This window comes from Euleptes europaea, chromosome 4 (genome assembly GCF_029931775.1).
Source record: "Euleptes europaea isolate rEulEur1 chromosome 4, rEulEur1.hap1, whole genome shotgun sequence".
Taxonomy (NCBI): domain Eukaryota; kingdom Metazoa; phylum Chordata; class Lepidosauria; order Squamata; family Sphaerodactylidae; genus Euleptes; species Euleptes europaea.
Genome location: NC_079315.1, coordinates 69957177 through 69971431, shown reverse-complemented (window position 1 = coordinate 69971431; position 14255 = coordinate 69957177). Strand labels below are relative to the sequence as shown.

General features: G+C 42.0%; 1 protein-coding gene across 2 annotated transcripts; it reads left to right on the top strand.

The window, feature by feature from the left end:
• Positions 1-4356: 4356 nt before the first annotated feature.
• ARL14EPL (ADP ribosylation factor like GTPase 14 effector protein like) lies at positions 4357-13087 on the top strand. 2 transcript variants are annotated; one of them, XM_056848912.1, is made up of 4 exons: positions 4357-4413; positions 9100-9144; positions 11622-11764; positions 12880-13087. In XM_056848912.1, the coding sequence occupies exons 1-4, from the start codon at positions 4357-4359 to the stop codon at positions 13085-13087; spliced, it is 453 nt and encodes a 150-aa protein (XP_056704890.1). The 2 variants fall into 2 exon arrangements, with proteins under 2 accessions (XP_056704890.1, XP_056704889.1); XM_056848911.1 differs by lacking the exon at positions 9100-9144.
• The last annotated feature ends 1168 nt before the right edge of the window (positions 13088-14255 follow it).

Genomic DNA, 14255 nt, shown 5'->3' with positions numbered 1-14255 from the left:
TATTCCAAAGGCCGTGAGCATGAGCCGTCTGTTCTGGGGTGTGTAGATGAGTCCCTTTAAAAAAAATGAACAGAATGATATTTTGTTGTGTACTTGGGGAGTTCCAGTTATCCTACATGTAATTTCATTTTGATTTCTGGTTTGTGTGCTTTGAAAGCCTCAGAACAATGATTAAAAGTCACATAACAGCTTCACTGACATTTTAAAAATGTGCCACTGTGAAGACTGGAGCCCAGTTCTTAACAAGGTGGTAAACCTGAGCTGGGCTACACGACTGAAGGCCCATCAAAGTGACTTTCTGGGAAGAGGGCACTTTGCTCCAAAGCTGCGGAGGCCTTCAAACCCTCTAACAGAGAGGAAAAGAGTGTTAATTATTGAAAAACTTCTCAGACATGACTGAGACCTTTTGCTTAAAGACGCTGGAAGGAAATGTTCCACGCTTTATGTGGGAATCAAATACCCAGCCAAATTTGAACTCCCGCACTATTTTTGTGACTGTATTCCACTGATAAACCAGATTACAAGTTTGTTTTATGAGTGGTAAAAAGAAGAATATGAATTCTTCTGGGCATTTGTGAAATGAGTAATACTATGCTTGTACCTTGATAGAGCAGTACTGACATCTAATGGCACACAAGTTTAACTGCATATTACATTTCACTGTGTTCACAAATGACAGCCCTGACCTGGATAGCCCCAGATCTCGCCAGATCTCAGAAGCTAAGCAGGTTAGGGTTAGTATTTGGATGGGTGACCTCCAAGGAATACCAGGGTCATATGTCTCTTGCTTTAAAAACCCTACAGGGAACAATAAGTCAGCTGTGGCTTGACAGCACAACCCCCCCACCACCAAAAAAAACCAAATGACAACATTAACCTGTTTGATATTCCAAATTAATTTTGCACCTTTCTGCATAATCAGCTAAAACACTTTCTTGCTGCATTTTTTAGCCTTTTTGGAATACTTTTCAGTTACTATAGATAGGAAGAACAAATAGTAATGTCACATGGAGATGGTATAGCAGTGCTGTTATTTGTCATCTCTGCCTTGTAGGAAAGTGTTCTATGTATACACTCTCCTGAACAGGATGAGTCATATGTAAAACTTCTAAAACTTTGGTAGGGGGAACCTAATCCCTAATCCCAATATGACTATGGATTGTCATTAGCAAAGCCTCTGTCAGGCCCCAGATTTGGGGAATAGTATAGAATTAAAGAGTAATAAATTGCCCATTATTTCTCTTATTAGACTAATAAAAGCAGGGAATCTGCAGGTCTTGTGGGGGAATCTCATTTCCCCCTTCCCCACTATGTCTTCCTGAAAGCCCCCATAGCCTCTCCCATTCTCCTGCTTCCTTCTCTCCTTTCCACTTACCAGCCAACCTACCTTTATCTGCCCCCCATCTTCAGCTTTCCCTCCTTACCCTCCTGGCAGTTTCTGCATGAGAAACCTATGGCTGCTGGGCCAGGCCCACTTGCATAGTAGGGCCATGTCTTCTGTATCTCCCCTCCATGCGCAATTTCCTTTTCCACTGTTCCTGGAAACCCCAAAATCCTTTCCCCTTTCCCTGCCTCCTTCTCTCTTTCTCAGCCATTCACCAACCTACCATTTCTCTGCCTCCCATCTTCAGCTATATTTATTTTTTATTTACGTCATTTGTGCCCTGCTTTTCTCCATAGCGGGCACCAATGCAGCTTACATAATTCTACTCTCTTCCTTTTTATTCTCACAACTACTCCATGAGGTAGAAATGGCTGAACATAGGTGACTGGCCCAAAGTCACCTAGTGAGCATCCATGGCTGACTGGTGATTTCAGCGTGGGTCTCACAAACTAGTATGACGCTCTAACCATTACACCACACTGGCTTTCATAGGATGGCTTCTATTGAACAGTAGCAAGCAGCTGGGCCTGGGTGAGTCATGCAAGTTGGATGGTTAGGTTTGCCAGGTGCTTGTTAATGGCGGGCTATTGCCTGCCAATTAACAGGCCTGCCCGCTGCCCCTCAGCTGGACAGCAGGGAAAACAGGCCAGCTAAAGCCAGGGACAATCCCCACAAGTGTGTGGCGTGGTACAATAATGTCCTGAGGAAACCATAGAGTTTTTGGAGAAATATGCTAGAGTATCCCTATCACTTCCAGGTTCAACAGGGATGCTCCTCCAAAAAACTATTGTTTCCATTGAGTTTTTTTTGAGGGATGTGCTAGAGCGTCCCTGTCGCTTCTGGGTTTATCCCGGAAGGGACATTATTGTGTGTGCACACTGTGTGCTCACAAATTGCTCTCCCCCCCCACCGAAGCTCCTGCTGATGGCAAGGGGGGACCTGGCTACCCTACGGATGGTAGCAAGTAGCCTGGGGTTGCTGCCATCCAAAAGACAACAAGGCCGAGTCTCAGTCCTTTAAAATTCCACAACATTCTGTTACAATCTGCATTCCTGTTATGAAGCTTTGCTAATCTGTCTCTTTTGGGGGGATTTAAAAGTCAAATAAAATCATTTTTAAGTTCTACTTCAAAACGCCTCTCGAGGGCCATATATTTCTGACCTTTTATAGAAAATAAGCAATCCGCCATAATTAGTGGCAATGGTGTCATAGCAAGTTATAAGTCTCAACAAAGATAGCGAGGGTTGTTGTGTGAGAACAACATTTTAAAAATTATTTAAAACGAGGAGTTACGTCACAGGCAGCAGTTGAGTTCTACCTGGGCTGTTTACTCTCCTTTCCTTGTAAGTATTAAAGCCTGGGTGGGGACAGAGACATTCCTGGAGAGGGGGAGTGAGGAAGATTTTGCTGGGTATAAACTAACAGCAACTGAGTTTTCTCTCCTCCCAAGTATTAAAATCTAGGCATGGCCAGAAGTGCAAACTAAAGGGCAACAGCTAAAGTGTCTTAGCCCATAGTCTGAGGCTTATGTTAGGCAACCTTGTTGATCAGAGTCAGCTCAGGATGTGTTTGTTTTGTTTGCATTTGTTGTATCATTTAGTAAATTAGTAATCTTTATATGTTCCAAAGAGAAACCGGAGTATCGTTTAGTAAATTGTATTTTGGTATTCCTTTTTGAGCTGCTTTGGGTAGAAAAGCAACATACAAAAGGTATGAATAAAGAAAAATTTAATGTGTGGCAAAGTTTGACTCTAACTTTGATTGTTCAGAGATGCTATGAAAGCTACAGAGCGCTGTATGGGAACCTGGCTTGACTGATAAAGAGATTAAGATGACATTTCTTAGGAAAAACAGCTATGGTACAGCTAGGGTTGCCAGGTCCCTCTTCTCAACTGGCGGGAGATTTTTGGGGCGGAGCCTGAGGAGGGTGGGGTTTGGGGAGGGGAGGGACTTCAATGCCATAGAGTTCAGTTGCCAAAGTGACCATTTTTCTCCAGATGATCTGATCTCTATCGGCTGGAGATCAGTTGTATTAGCAGGAGATCTCCTGCTACTGTCTGGCAGTTGGCAACCCTAGGTACAGCCATACCAAGATAACAAGGCCCAATGCACTGGAGTGAATTGAAAGGTTCTTATCTGATTGCAGATCAGGATAAATATAGCAGTTTCTCCTTCCTTCCTTCTCTTCTCAATCTTATTATTTCTTCACCCCTTCCTTTTCCTTTGTTAGCTCTGTTTTGGAGAATTACTGATAACCCAAACCATTAAATCTCTGGGTAAAGTGGTAGCTGTGAAATTGCTTTGAAATGTAGAGTAATGTACAAGGCCTTGGCTCAGTTTAGTTGGCTTGAGATTAGAACAGTCAAATAGTGGAAGGATGAAGCTAAATGTTATTGATAAGTAGCCATCTGCCTTATGATCTTTTTCCTCTGTCCCTGTGCTCCTCATCATTTCAACTAATTGGTGTATTGTGCCTCAATAAATCGTTCAATTCATTTGCAGTGCAGCTACTGACTCTTCATTTTTTACTAGGCTCAGTGTTATCCACTGGGGTGTGACAGGACCCAGATTTTCCTACATATCTTGCCACTACATTTTTCTTTCTCTGATCCCCTTTTCTTTCGTGATTTGATATTTTTGTTGGTAAGCCTTAGGACAAAGGGAGCTCTTGATTGATGGAAGTTGCTTTGGGAGACAATTGTGCGTGTTTTTTAAATTTATTAACAGAAAAGAAGTTTAAAACTCAACGTATACGTACATATCCATACATACAGTGTCTCAGACCTTCCAAATGGTACCGTATATTAACCTCCTTCTATAACAGCTAGAGGAGACAATTGTAGAAAAGCAGGAGAGAACAATAATAAATACCTGAGTATTTTTTCCATTTCAGGGTTTGTTTGCTTGTTTTGGAAATGGGAGATACTTTGGGAGGAATCAGTACTGAAGATGGCAAGTCTGCACCACAGGAAATGGCAGAAACAAGTAACACTTACACTAAGGAAAGTACTCTGGAGCAGAAACAACAGGTATGGCTTCTGGGTAGACTCAATGTTTATTCCTGTTTCCTAGAAACTAGAAGCTGGGTCTTGGAATTGTTTCATGTATTACAAATATTGCCCCTGCTTTTGAGCCACATAGCAGACAAAATAAGAATAGAGAGTTCCTTTCTAAAAACTGAAATCAGAATTGCTGCTGATTTCTACTAAAAAGCCTTTTAAAACTCAGAAGTCAGGTACCGGTTGTCTGATCATGTGCATATTTACTCAGTTTAACAGTAGAAGTCATGTTGGGTGTTCATTAAAACAGGCTGAAGAAAGCAAGCACTGAAAATAGCAAGTTTAATTCTTTTAAGAAGAAATAATTGTTTTCCTTTTAACACAGGTTTGTTTGCTTGTTTATTTATTTATTAGACTTATATCCCGCTCTCTATCCTGGCCCAAGGCCAGGCTCAGAGCGGCTAACATCCATTAAAACATCATACAATATCCACACATAGTATAAAAAAATAATTTCAATTCCAATTTAAAAAACAGCATTCTCTGACAGTAAAATCTAATTGGCGCCATTTAATGTAAGGTCCAACTAGGTAATGTAACGTCCCATTAGTCCAGTAATTATCTTAAAGTTCTCAACTAAGACCAACCATAATTTGTGGATACCTGGTCCCAGGTACAAATTGTACCATCTCCACTTGTACATTTTAACCATTGGAAGCCGCCCTGAGCCTTGCTTGGCGTAAAAGTTGAATTAAATAAAATAATAAATTAGGCACTCCCATGCTTGAATTGTGTATCAAACACAGAACCACCTAGTAAGATACCAAGGACTGTATGTGTTGATAGGATAGGATTGTGTTACACTGAATTGACAATACTTGGTATACTTTTCAAGAGTTTGGCTTTCTGCCCTTGCCTGGTCAGCAGAGTAGTATCTTCTGCTGGATCCACTGCACAGTTCACTGATAGACCACAAGAACCCAGGTCTGAAGCACATACCAGCTCTGGGTTTGGTTATGGCTGCTTAGAGTACTGACGCAGAGCTGTGAAGGACCTCTAAGTACCCAGTGTTCGGCTGGATGGACTACTGACATGGTATAAGGCAGTGGCCTTTTATGCATGGCTATTTCCCTCGTGGTCCCCCCCCCCCCGACTACTTCGGGGCTTTGTTTTGATTCTGCATGCATTTTCCGACTGTCAGAGGTCGCCTTGCTTTCCCTGCACATTTCTGCATGTTTTGCCCACATTTTGTGGATGCTGGCTAAACAGCACCCAAAAAACGCAGGGGAAAATGCATGGGGAGAGTGGGGCGACCTCTGAAGGTCGGAAAATGCATGCATAATCAAAATGAAGCCCTGAAGTAATCGTGGGGGAGGGGGAGTGCCTGCGAGGGAAACAGCTATGCATAAACGGCCAGTTTCTTCCTTCGTAACTTTCAGGGCTTCCAGTTTAGGCCTGAACTGGGCATTATATATAACATACAATCACACAGGATTTTGCAGCTAGCAGGCAGCTGCAAGTTCCCTGTGGGAACTTAATTCTGAATCACCACAGGGGCCCAATTTATATCAGAACTGTGGTGTGGGTGGGAGGAGGATGTCAGCCTTCCACCTGTGCTATTTCCTGAGCTGAAACAATCACAGAGGTATTATTTACCCTATTGTGAGGCTGCTCACAAAGCACATGCCGCCATCCCCAGTGGGGCAAATAGCGCTTCTTGGGGCCATTTTGGTTTGTGAAAATGGCACAGGAGAAGGCTGAAGTCCTCTCCCCACACCACAGTCCTGATCCATATCAGACCCCTGCATCACTTCAGAATTGAATTCTCACAGGAAACTCGCAGCTGCAGTCTGGCTGTAAGTCCCAGTGGCAATCATGTGTCACACATAGCATCTAGTTTGAACCTTAAAGCAAAAATGGGGAGTGCAGGAATCCTTCATGCATATATGTTGTTAAGTAGAAAAGAGCAGGAGTCCAGTAGCACCTTAAAGACTAACAAAAATATTTTCTGGCAGGGTATGAGCTTTCGTGAGCCACAGCTCACTTCTTCAGATATGTTGTTAAGACGTGAATGTCTTTGAACAGCTTGGTATCCCACGTCCAATGTATACTGCCACAAGTTCAGATACAGGGAGAAAGTATTGTATTAACTGAAATATATACAATTGCAAATTTATAAACATTTTAGGATCAATACGTCACAAAGTAATGGGGGCAGAGGATGGGTAACTGCATTGATGTGTACACAAAGTCCAGTTTTGCATATGCTATAGATGAGACAAAAAGTGGTTTATTTAGATGCATGTAATACTGCAGTACAGGTACATGGTTTGTGTAAGACCATGCTGTGTTTTGAAAATGCAACATGAGCAGGTAGTAGGGTTGCCAGCTATGGGTTTGGAAATTTCTGGAGATTTTGGGGGCAGATTTTGGGGAAGACAGGGTTTGAGGAGGGGAGGGACTTCAGCGGGGTATAATGCCATACAGTCCCCCTTGCAAAGCAACCATTTTCTCCAGGGGAACTGATCTTTGTCATCTGGAGATCAGTTGTAATCCAGCCGATCTCCAGCCATCAACTGGAGATTGGCAAGCCCAGTAGGTAGAATACTATGGCGGTTGCTGCATAGTCATGGTTTAATCACCTCTTTTACACACAATGTGAAGCATTACAGGTCATTATATGCTGGTGCTGAAGTTTGTGGTTGTGACAGAGCATATATGCAAGGGACAGGAGGCCATCCTGCCCCTGAAGGAAAAATCAGCCTCTCAACTGAGGAGTGTTTCTCCAGCATCCAAAGACCTTCGAGAAGGGGGATGAGATGTTGGAGGGGACACAGGAGAAGGAGGAGTTGAGTTCTGCCTCAGGGAGAGAGCAGTGACAGCTCAGGTCTAGCTCATGAAAAAGAGCAGACAGAGTGAAGGGTAGCTCGGCTTGGTAGTGTGGCAGAGCAGTTTAGCTCTATCTCTGGGAGAGAAGAGAGTGCTTGATTGTTAGGCCTGGTCTCTGGTGATGAGCAGACCTTTTACCATTTAGTCTGACTTTGGGGAAAGGGCAGGCTGGTGTGGACGGACTCCTGTGTGTGAGAGAGGATCCAACTTAGCGGCTAGTCATTAAAAGCCTGTTTGCGCCTGAAAGCATTGTAGAAAAGTCTAATTACTCTCTGAAATCATAACCAGCTTAATTTTTTTTTTGCCTCAGCCAGGTTTTTACTTAGTCCATCTGGAGACCTGTGCTGCTGATTTTTTCCTTTAAAACCAACCTGTAAATAAATAAATCTTCTTAGTTGTTTATATATTAATCCAGCCACAGTGATCTCAATAATCTCCTTGTACACCACAAAACTTACCTCACAGCAGCGAACCCAAAGCCTACACACTCGCTACCTGTAGAACACTTGGAAACTGAGGAGAAGGTTTATAGTTCAAAATGAACCTAGATCCCAAAAATCTTAGGAGTCTGTGTGTGTCCCCTCAGTAGGTAAAAAAAGGCTTGTCACAGTATCATTGAGCCTAGCTAACACTTTATATGCATCACTGATGAATATACATACCAAAGGTTATCTTAAAGCTCTGACTCAACAAAGAATAGCAACAGATTACAAAATTTAACATGGAAGAACACTTCTGCATGTGCCGGCATTGTCATGCAGTTTGCATTCTTAATTAACACTTAAAAGGGGTGGTCTACACAGTACAGCCAGTATGTGGTCCTGCTTTAAACCATTCCATGTGGTAGCTGTTATTACACAGTGATGTGTTTACAATTTTGTGAAGAAGCTTCAAAATGCATCACCAAGACAAGGTTTTTACCATGTTACCACAAATGTGGGGAAAGAGAGATTTACGGTGGTGCAATGAAACTTTACCGATCCTTGTTCTGCACTAGTGCCAGTGAATGGCTATGCACACAATAATAGTCACCATCTGGAGCAATTTTGACATGCACTTGTCATGCTGATTGTAATGTATTACTATCCCTCTTAAACTGATGTTAGGAACAAGTAGTAGTTTGAGAGCAGTGCTTTCAAATGTAAGCAGGACATCTAACAACTCTCCATCCCTTCCACAGTTGATTTACGTCTGTCTTATTCTACTGATTTTTTAAATGTTTGGCTTTTTTCTTCTTCTCTATTGTGCTCTTCATTATTTGTTTTTATTTTGCAAGCATTTTATCAGGACTGTATTTTATGGTTGAAATCCAATATTATCTTTTGGGAGCTGAATTTCAAACTTAGACTTAATCATTCCTCAACTTCTTTTGTCTCTTCCCTCACACCCCACCCCAGGATTCCATATTTTGTATTTCATATTCTTGGTTTCTACATAGAAATTATCAGAAACTACACAGAATGTAGATGACAGATGTCAAGCAGCTTCAGTCTGCCAATGAATATGGGGGAGTCTGCCAAGTAATATGGAGGACTTGGAATAATAGAAAAATGTAGCATTTCAGAGTCTCTTCAACTCTGTGCTTTTAAATTGTGTGCATAAAGGCCAGTCTGCCAGCAGTTCATTATCTTAGTCCATTAGTAGTCCAGATGCAGCCCCCGCTAGCTTCCAAAAAACCTTAACTCAATTACCTTAAAATATTTTCCCTAGTGATTAATGTGTTGGCTTTGGCTCCCTCTGTCGTCTTAATGCTTTGCTGGAGTCCTCTGCATATTTTATTCCTTTGCATCAATGATTTTTCCCCCTATGCCTTTTCCTTGCCCTCAGATTCTTCAGTTACCAAGCCATGTGGACCATTGGAAAAAGAAAATGGTAAGAGTATTGACACAGTGAGCTGAGAGTAGCAGAGTTTGAGTATTTCCTCTTCCACCGTAGGTTGTAGAAGGCCAGTCTATGCTATGCTACTACTTCTGTCCATGCAACCTGTCTTGAAAATCCTGATGGGGAGAAACCTAATCTGTCAGCTGGGCAATCTCAAATGTAGAAGCACAAGTTTAATATAAATGAGTTGGGACTGAGCGAATGCACTAGCATTCATCTCCCATTAATTTCAACAAGGCTTGTTTGAAGACCTTCCTGATGGATTGTGTCTGTGATCTGCAGCAGTCCTTGTGACTGTAGCACCTGAAGCATGATCCTCTGCTATCACAGAAGTTGTTGATTGCCTGGTTCCCCATCCTGAGAATGTTTGGAACAGTTTGCAAGGACTGAACAGTGTGAGTTTCTCTTGGACCACAAAATCATCCAAATTAAATACTACTTTTTCAGCAGGATGTTATGCTAAATGAAGGGCCTAGCTATATGTTACATTATCCTCATGTCCTCCCCAGGTCTGCCATAATTGCTTTTGATTAGACGTACCTTGCAAATTCCATGCTTGAAAGTCAGTTATGAGTGTGGGGATCCAGTTCAGACTAGAACTGTGGGACAGAGGGAGAAAGGGCTTAAGTCTCCTTGTCCCCATGCTGTTTTCCTATGTGAAACAGCACCAGGGAAGTGCTGCTTCATCCACTGAGGGATCCATGGGTACTAATGAGGTACTTATAGGTTTCTCCCACAGGACAAATAGCACCCCCTTGGAGCCGTTTCAGGTTGGAAGAACAGCATGGGGGGGGGTCTTAAACCCCTTCTCCCCATGCACAGTAGTCCCAATCTGAATTGAGTGCCCACACACCTGGGAATTGTGTTTTATGCACAGAACTCACAAGGCACATCTGATCAAAGTCCTTTTGTGGACCCAAGGAGGATGTAAGGACAATGTAACACATCATTAGTCCTTAAAGTACTTCAAAATTAGCCCCTTTTCTTCCAAAATTAGCCTTTTTCAGTTAGCCTTTTTTCTTTATGAAATGTGTTCATTCTCTTTTTTAACAATTTTTTTATTATTTTCAGAATATATAAACACACATATCAACAATAATAAAAATCATTAAATTGAAAAATAAAAAAGACTACTTTTTATTTTAGCCTTTTTCAGTTAGCCTTTTTTATTTTTCAATAAAAATTATTTTTCAATAATAAAAATCATTAAATTGAAAAATAAAAAGACTACTTTTTATTTTAGCCTTTTTCAGTTAGCCTTTTTTATTTTTCAATTTAATGATTTTTATTATTGTTGATATGTGTTTATATATTCTGAAAATAATTAAAAAATTGTTTTAAAAAAAGAGAATGAACACATTTTATAAAGAAAAAAGGCTAACTGAAAAAGGAGTTAGCCTTTTTTCTTTATGAAATGTGATCATTCTCATTCCTGAAAATCTAGATGATGTTAATCCTGAACACTTGCATTTCTTTATTTCTTGTCACCATGCTGTATTTTTAAAAAAGTGTGATCCTATTGTGATCTTGTTTTAAGTTCCTCCTCAAGTGCAACATAAATGCTTATGGTGTGAGCTGATTAGCACAATTATCTCATCTGTTGCAGTGGAGTGGTTGGTAGCCGGGATGGTTAATGCATTAATTTGCAGCCCTGCCTTTTGGAATTACCTTTCCATTATTTTCACCTTCCCTGCTGTCTAGTGAAACTGTCAAAACAGAGAAGGGAGGGGACAGTTGTGTATAGTAGGGGAAACTGTACATGGTCTCTGGAAAGACAACAAGAGAGAACTCATAGTTCTTCTTTGTTTGGGGTCTCCAGTGGCATCCTTTGCTGGCTCTCCTCCTCCTCCTTTCCTTGCTCCCTCTGTGCTCCCAGCAGCCAAATGGCAGCCAGTAAACCACCAGCACCTCTCGGGAAAGGAATGCTTGGAACAAGCACACAGGCAGGTTGTGGGGATGGCTGGAAGATATGAGTGGGTTGGGACCAGCCCCTGCCTGTGAAAAAGAAAGACATCTCTGTTCCTTCCTTGTTTTTCTTTTTGGAGGGGGAGGGGGAGGTGGAGGTCAAACCTCTTCCATCCAGAGTAGGAGAGCTCCAGCTTGTTCTCTACAGAGATCTTTCTTGAGGCTTCTCACCTGTCCTGATCTTAACTCTGGTAGATGGTATAACAGTAAATACTTACAGACCTTCCCCCAATACTTCTCATGCCCTTGGAGTAACTTATACACAGTTATCAAAGACTAGCATTGATATTTGCTAGCATTGATATTTGTGATGCAACATCCTCCAACTAGCTAATCCTCAAGCAAGGTTGGTTTAAAAGGAAAGAGAGGGTGAAATGTTTTAGCAGCAACTGCTGTCGAGGTAAGGTTGTTATAAGTTCATATATTAATAGTAATGATTATTAATAACTCAATTCAACAGAGGTCATCGTATCACCTATAGTCACTTACTTCTTTGCTCATAGCAACAAATAGAAAGGCAGCTGAAATGTCTGGCGTTTCAAAATCCAGGACCACTTCTAGCAGATTTCAACCCTGAAACTCGGGAACAGCAGAAGAAAGCTTGCATGTCAATGATAAACCAGGATTGCTTTAATAATACAAAGAAGTAAGTTGGTGCATTTAAGATATTCAAGATCTTAAATTGGATGTCATGATGGCAGACAGTGATAATCTAAGACTTCAGTCTTGTGCTCACTTCTGTGGAGTCCCAAATAACTCATAGAAAACTTTCACAGTGAATGCTCATACAATCTGTGTATAGTGGACAATTGATTTTTCCTTTTATTGCATTGATTCTATTGTTATGTCCAACACTCAATGTGCTATTTGTACCCAACATTTATCCAGGTACTGGTTCCTGTTTCATTTGTAAAGTGAACACACATTGCCTTTTTCTCACAAACAGGTGTACTCATGTACCTGCAGGTTGTACGTGCATTCACTGTAACATGTGAACACTGTAACATATTTCTTCTTCTGAAGAAATAGGCAGATGGTTAGGCTTTAAGTCAGTGGGCAATAGCTAGACTTATGCTACTATATGAAGTCTATATGTAGAACATTAACAGCTTCCATTGTTCATCCCCAATATATTGCATGCTTATATTCTATTCAGGTAGTATTAAGAGTGAGACTCTGCCTCCTGTAGCAGCCATTTTGTGGTTGCACCCACCACCCTGTGTCCGATTTCCAAAGACTCCTAGAGATTGGGGACCCCAGGGTTAAAGTGTCAGACTAGGAGCTGAAAGACCTGGTTTACATCCTCACTGTGCCATTAAATTGAGTGACCTTGGGCCACTTCCCCTCTCTCAGTCTAACCTACCACTCTGGGTTGTTGTGAGGATAAAAAGGAGGAGGAGAGACCAAGGTATGCATCCATGAGCAAGGGCAAGATAAAAATGTGCTAATAAACATTGCTTCCCTAACCGAAAACTGGCTGCACATCTTAATAGGAGGCAAACATATCAGTAAGGTCACATGCAACTTTTATCTATGCAAAAAAATTCTATGGTCCTAAATAAACATATGCTTAAGCACCAAACCTGCCACTTGAAAAAAAACGGGAGGGGAAATTGCCTTCAGCTGAGGTTCAGAAAGTTCTTTTTTCAGCACATTGCAAAAGGGTCAGCAGGAAGCCCTGACCCTTTGCATTCATGTCTCTGCTTTTGCGTCTCCGAATCTAGCAAAGTGTTCACTGTGATTCTGTTTGGTCTTTTACAGAACTGTGAAGAAATACGACAAACAAGGCCGGCTGCTTTCCAACAAGGCAGATTTGTGTGACTGCCTGGAGAAAAACTGCTTGGGCTGCTTCTACCCCTGCCCGAAATGCAATTCCACCAAGTGTGGGGCAGAGTGTCGCTGTAACAGAAAATGGGTTTATGATCAGATTCAAATAGAGGCTGGGCAAATTATTAGATTTCCATTTTGAGCCAACTAGCTGTATTTTGTTTTGTTTTGTGCTTCCCTTTGTGCTTCAAAAAAATGCTTCCAAAAAAATCCATAAATAAATATATTGTTCAGCTTGTTTTTCCCAAAGGTTTTCTGTCATTTCTACAGAATAAATTTAAAAAGAAAATAAATGTATACTAAATAAATTTTTAAATAGTAAATTACAAACTGGACCACTGACAAAAACACCAAGGCTTATTTCTTAGTAGCAGGCCAATTATTGGCCAGGCAGGCAGGGCTGCAGCTATAGCATGGTGCAGAGAGAGCTGAGGAAGCATGTGGCAGGTCGCTGAGGGGGAGGAAACTGAAGCTGCTGCTGCTTTTGTAGCTGGCTGGCTGCACCGGGTGGAAGAGATAGCGGGGAAAGCACAAGTCAAGTCCAGTCTAGCCGGGGGAGTACTTATCAGGAGCGAGGCAATAGTGTCGTTGAGCAGGCAGTCCGTGTTCAAGGTCACTAGCAAGGCAGTCCGTAGTTCTAAGTCCAGGCCGAAGTCAAAAGCAGGCAGGGTAATCTGGAGTGTCTGATGCCAGAGATCAGTAAGTTGCTTCCACAAACCCCGTCTGTCTTCCTGTTCCATAAATCAGGCCGGTTTCCAGAACGAGGCGGGTGTGGCAATTAATCACTGTCATCCTCCTCTGCAGCTGTTAACTCTCGCCACCTCGCTTGGAGGCCTGCTGACCTGCGTCTGTCGCTCATTAGCTGCCTAATCTTCTTCCGTCTTTGTTCTTCTTCCTCCGGAGAACATTCTTCCGAGGGGACCTGCAACCCCTCTGTCGGCTTTGTTGTTTCCATCAGCTCTTTCTCATCATCTGTCTCCAGAGAGACTGCTAATTGTTCTGATTCTTCCTTGGACGTGAAGGAGTCTGGGGCCATGACACCAACAATCATCATGTTTATGAATATGATTGCCAACCTCCAGGTGAGGTCTAGAGTGCTCCCAGAATTACAAGGGATCTCCTCCAGGTGAGGCCTGGAGTACTCCCAGAATTACAGGTAATCGCCAGATGACAGAAATCAGTTGTCCTAGAGAACATCACTGCTTTGAAGGGTGGATTCTATGGCATTATACCCCACTGAGATCCCTCTCCAGGAATTTCCCAACCCAAAGTTGGCAACCTTATAAGCATGGTCTCCCCCCTGCCATCTG

Coding starts and splice junctions, on each gene's coding strand:
- ARL14EPL (XM_056848912.1), top strand. CDS start 4,357: ATGGCAGAAACAAGTAACACTTACACTAAGGAAAGTACTCTGGAGCAG. Junction 4,414..9,099: donor CTCTGGAGCAGAAACAACAG/GTATGGCTTCTG, acceptor CCTTGCCCTCAG/ATTCTTCAGTTACCAAGCCA. Junction 11,765..12,879: donor TGCTTTAATAATACAAAGAA/GTAAGTTGGTGC, acceptor GGTCTTTTACAG/AACTGTGAAGAAATACGACA.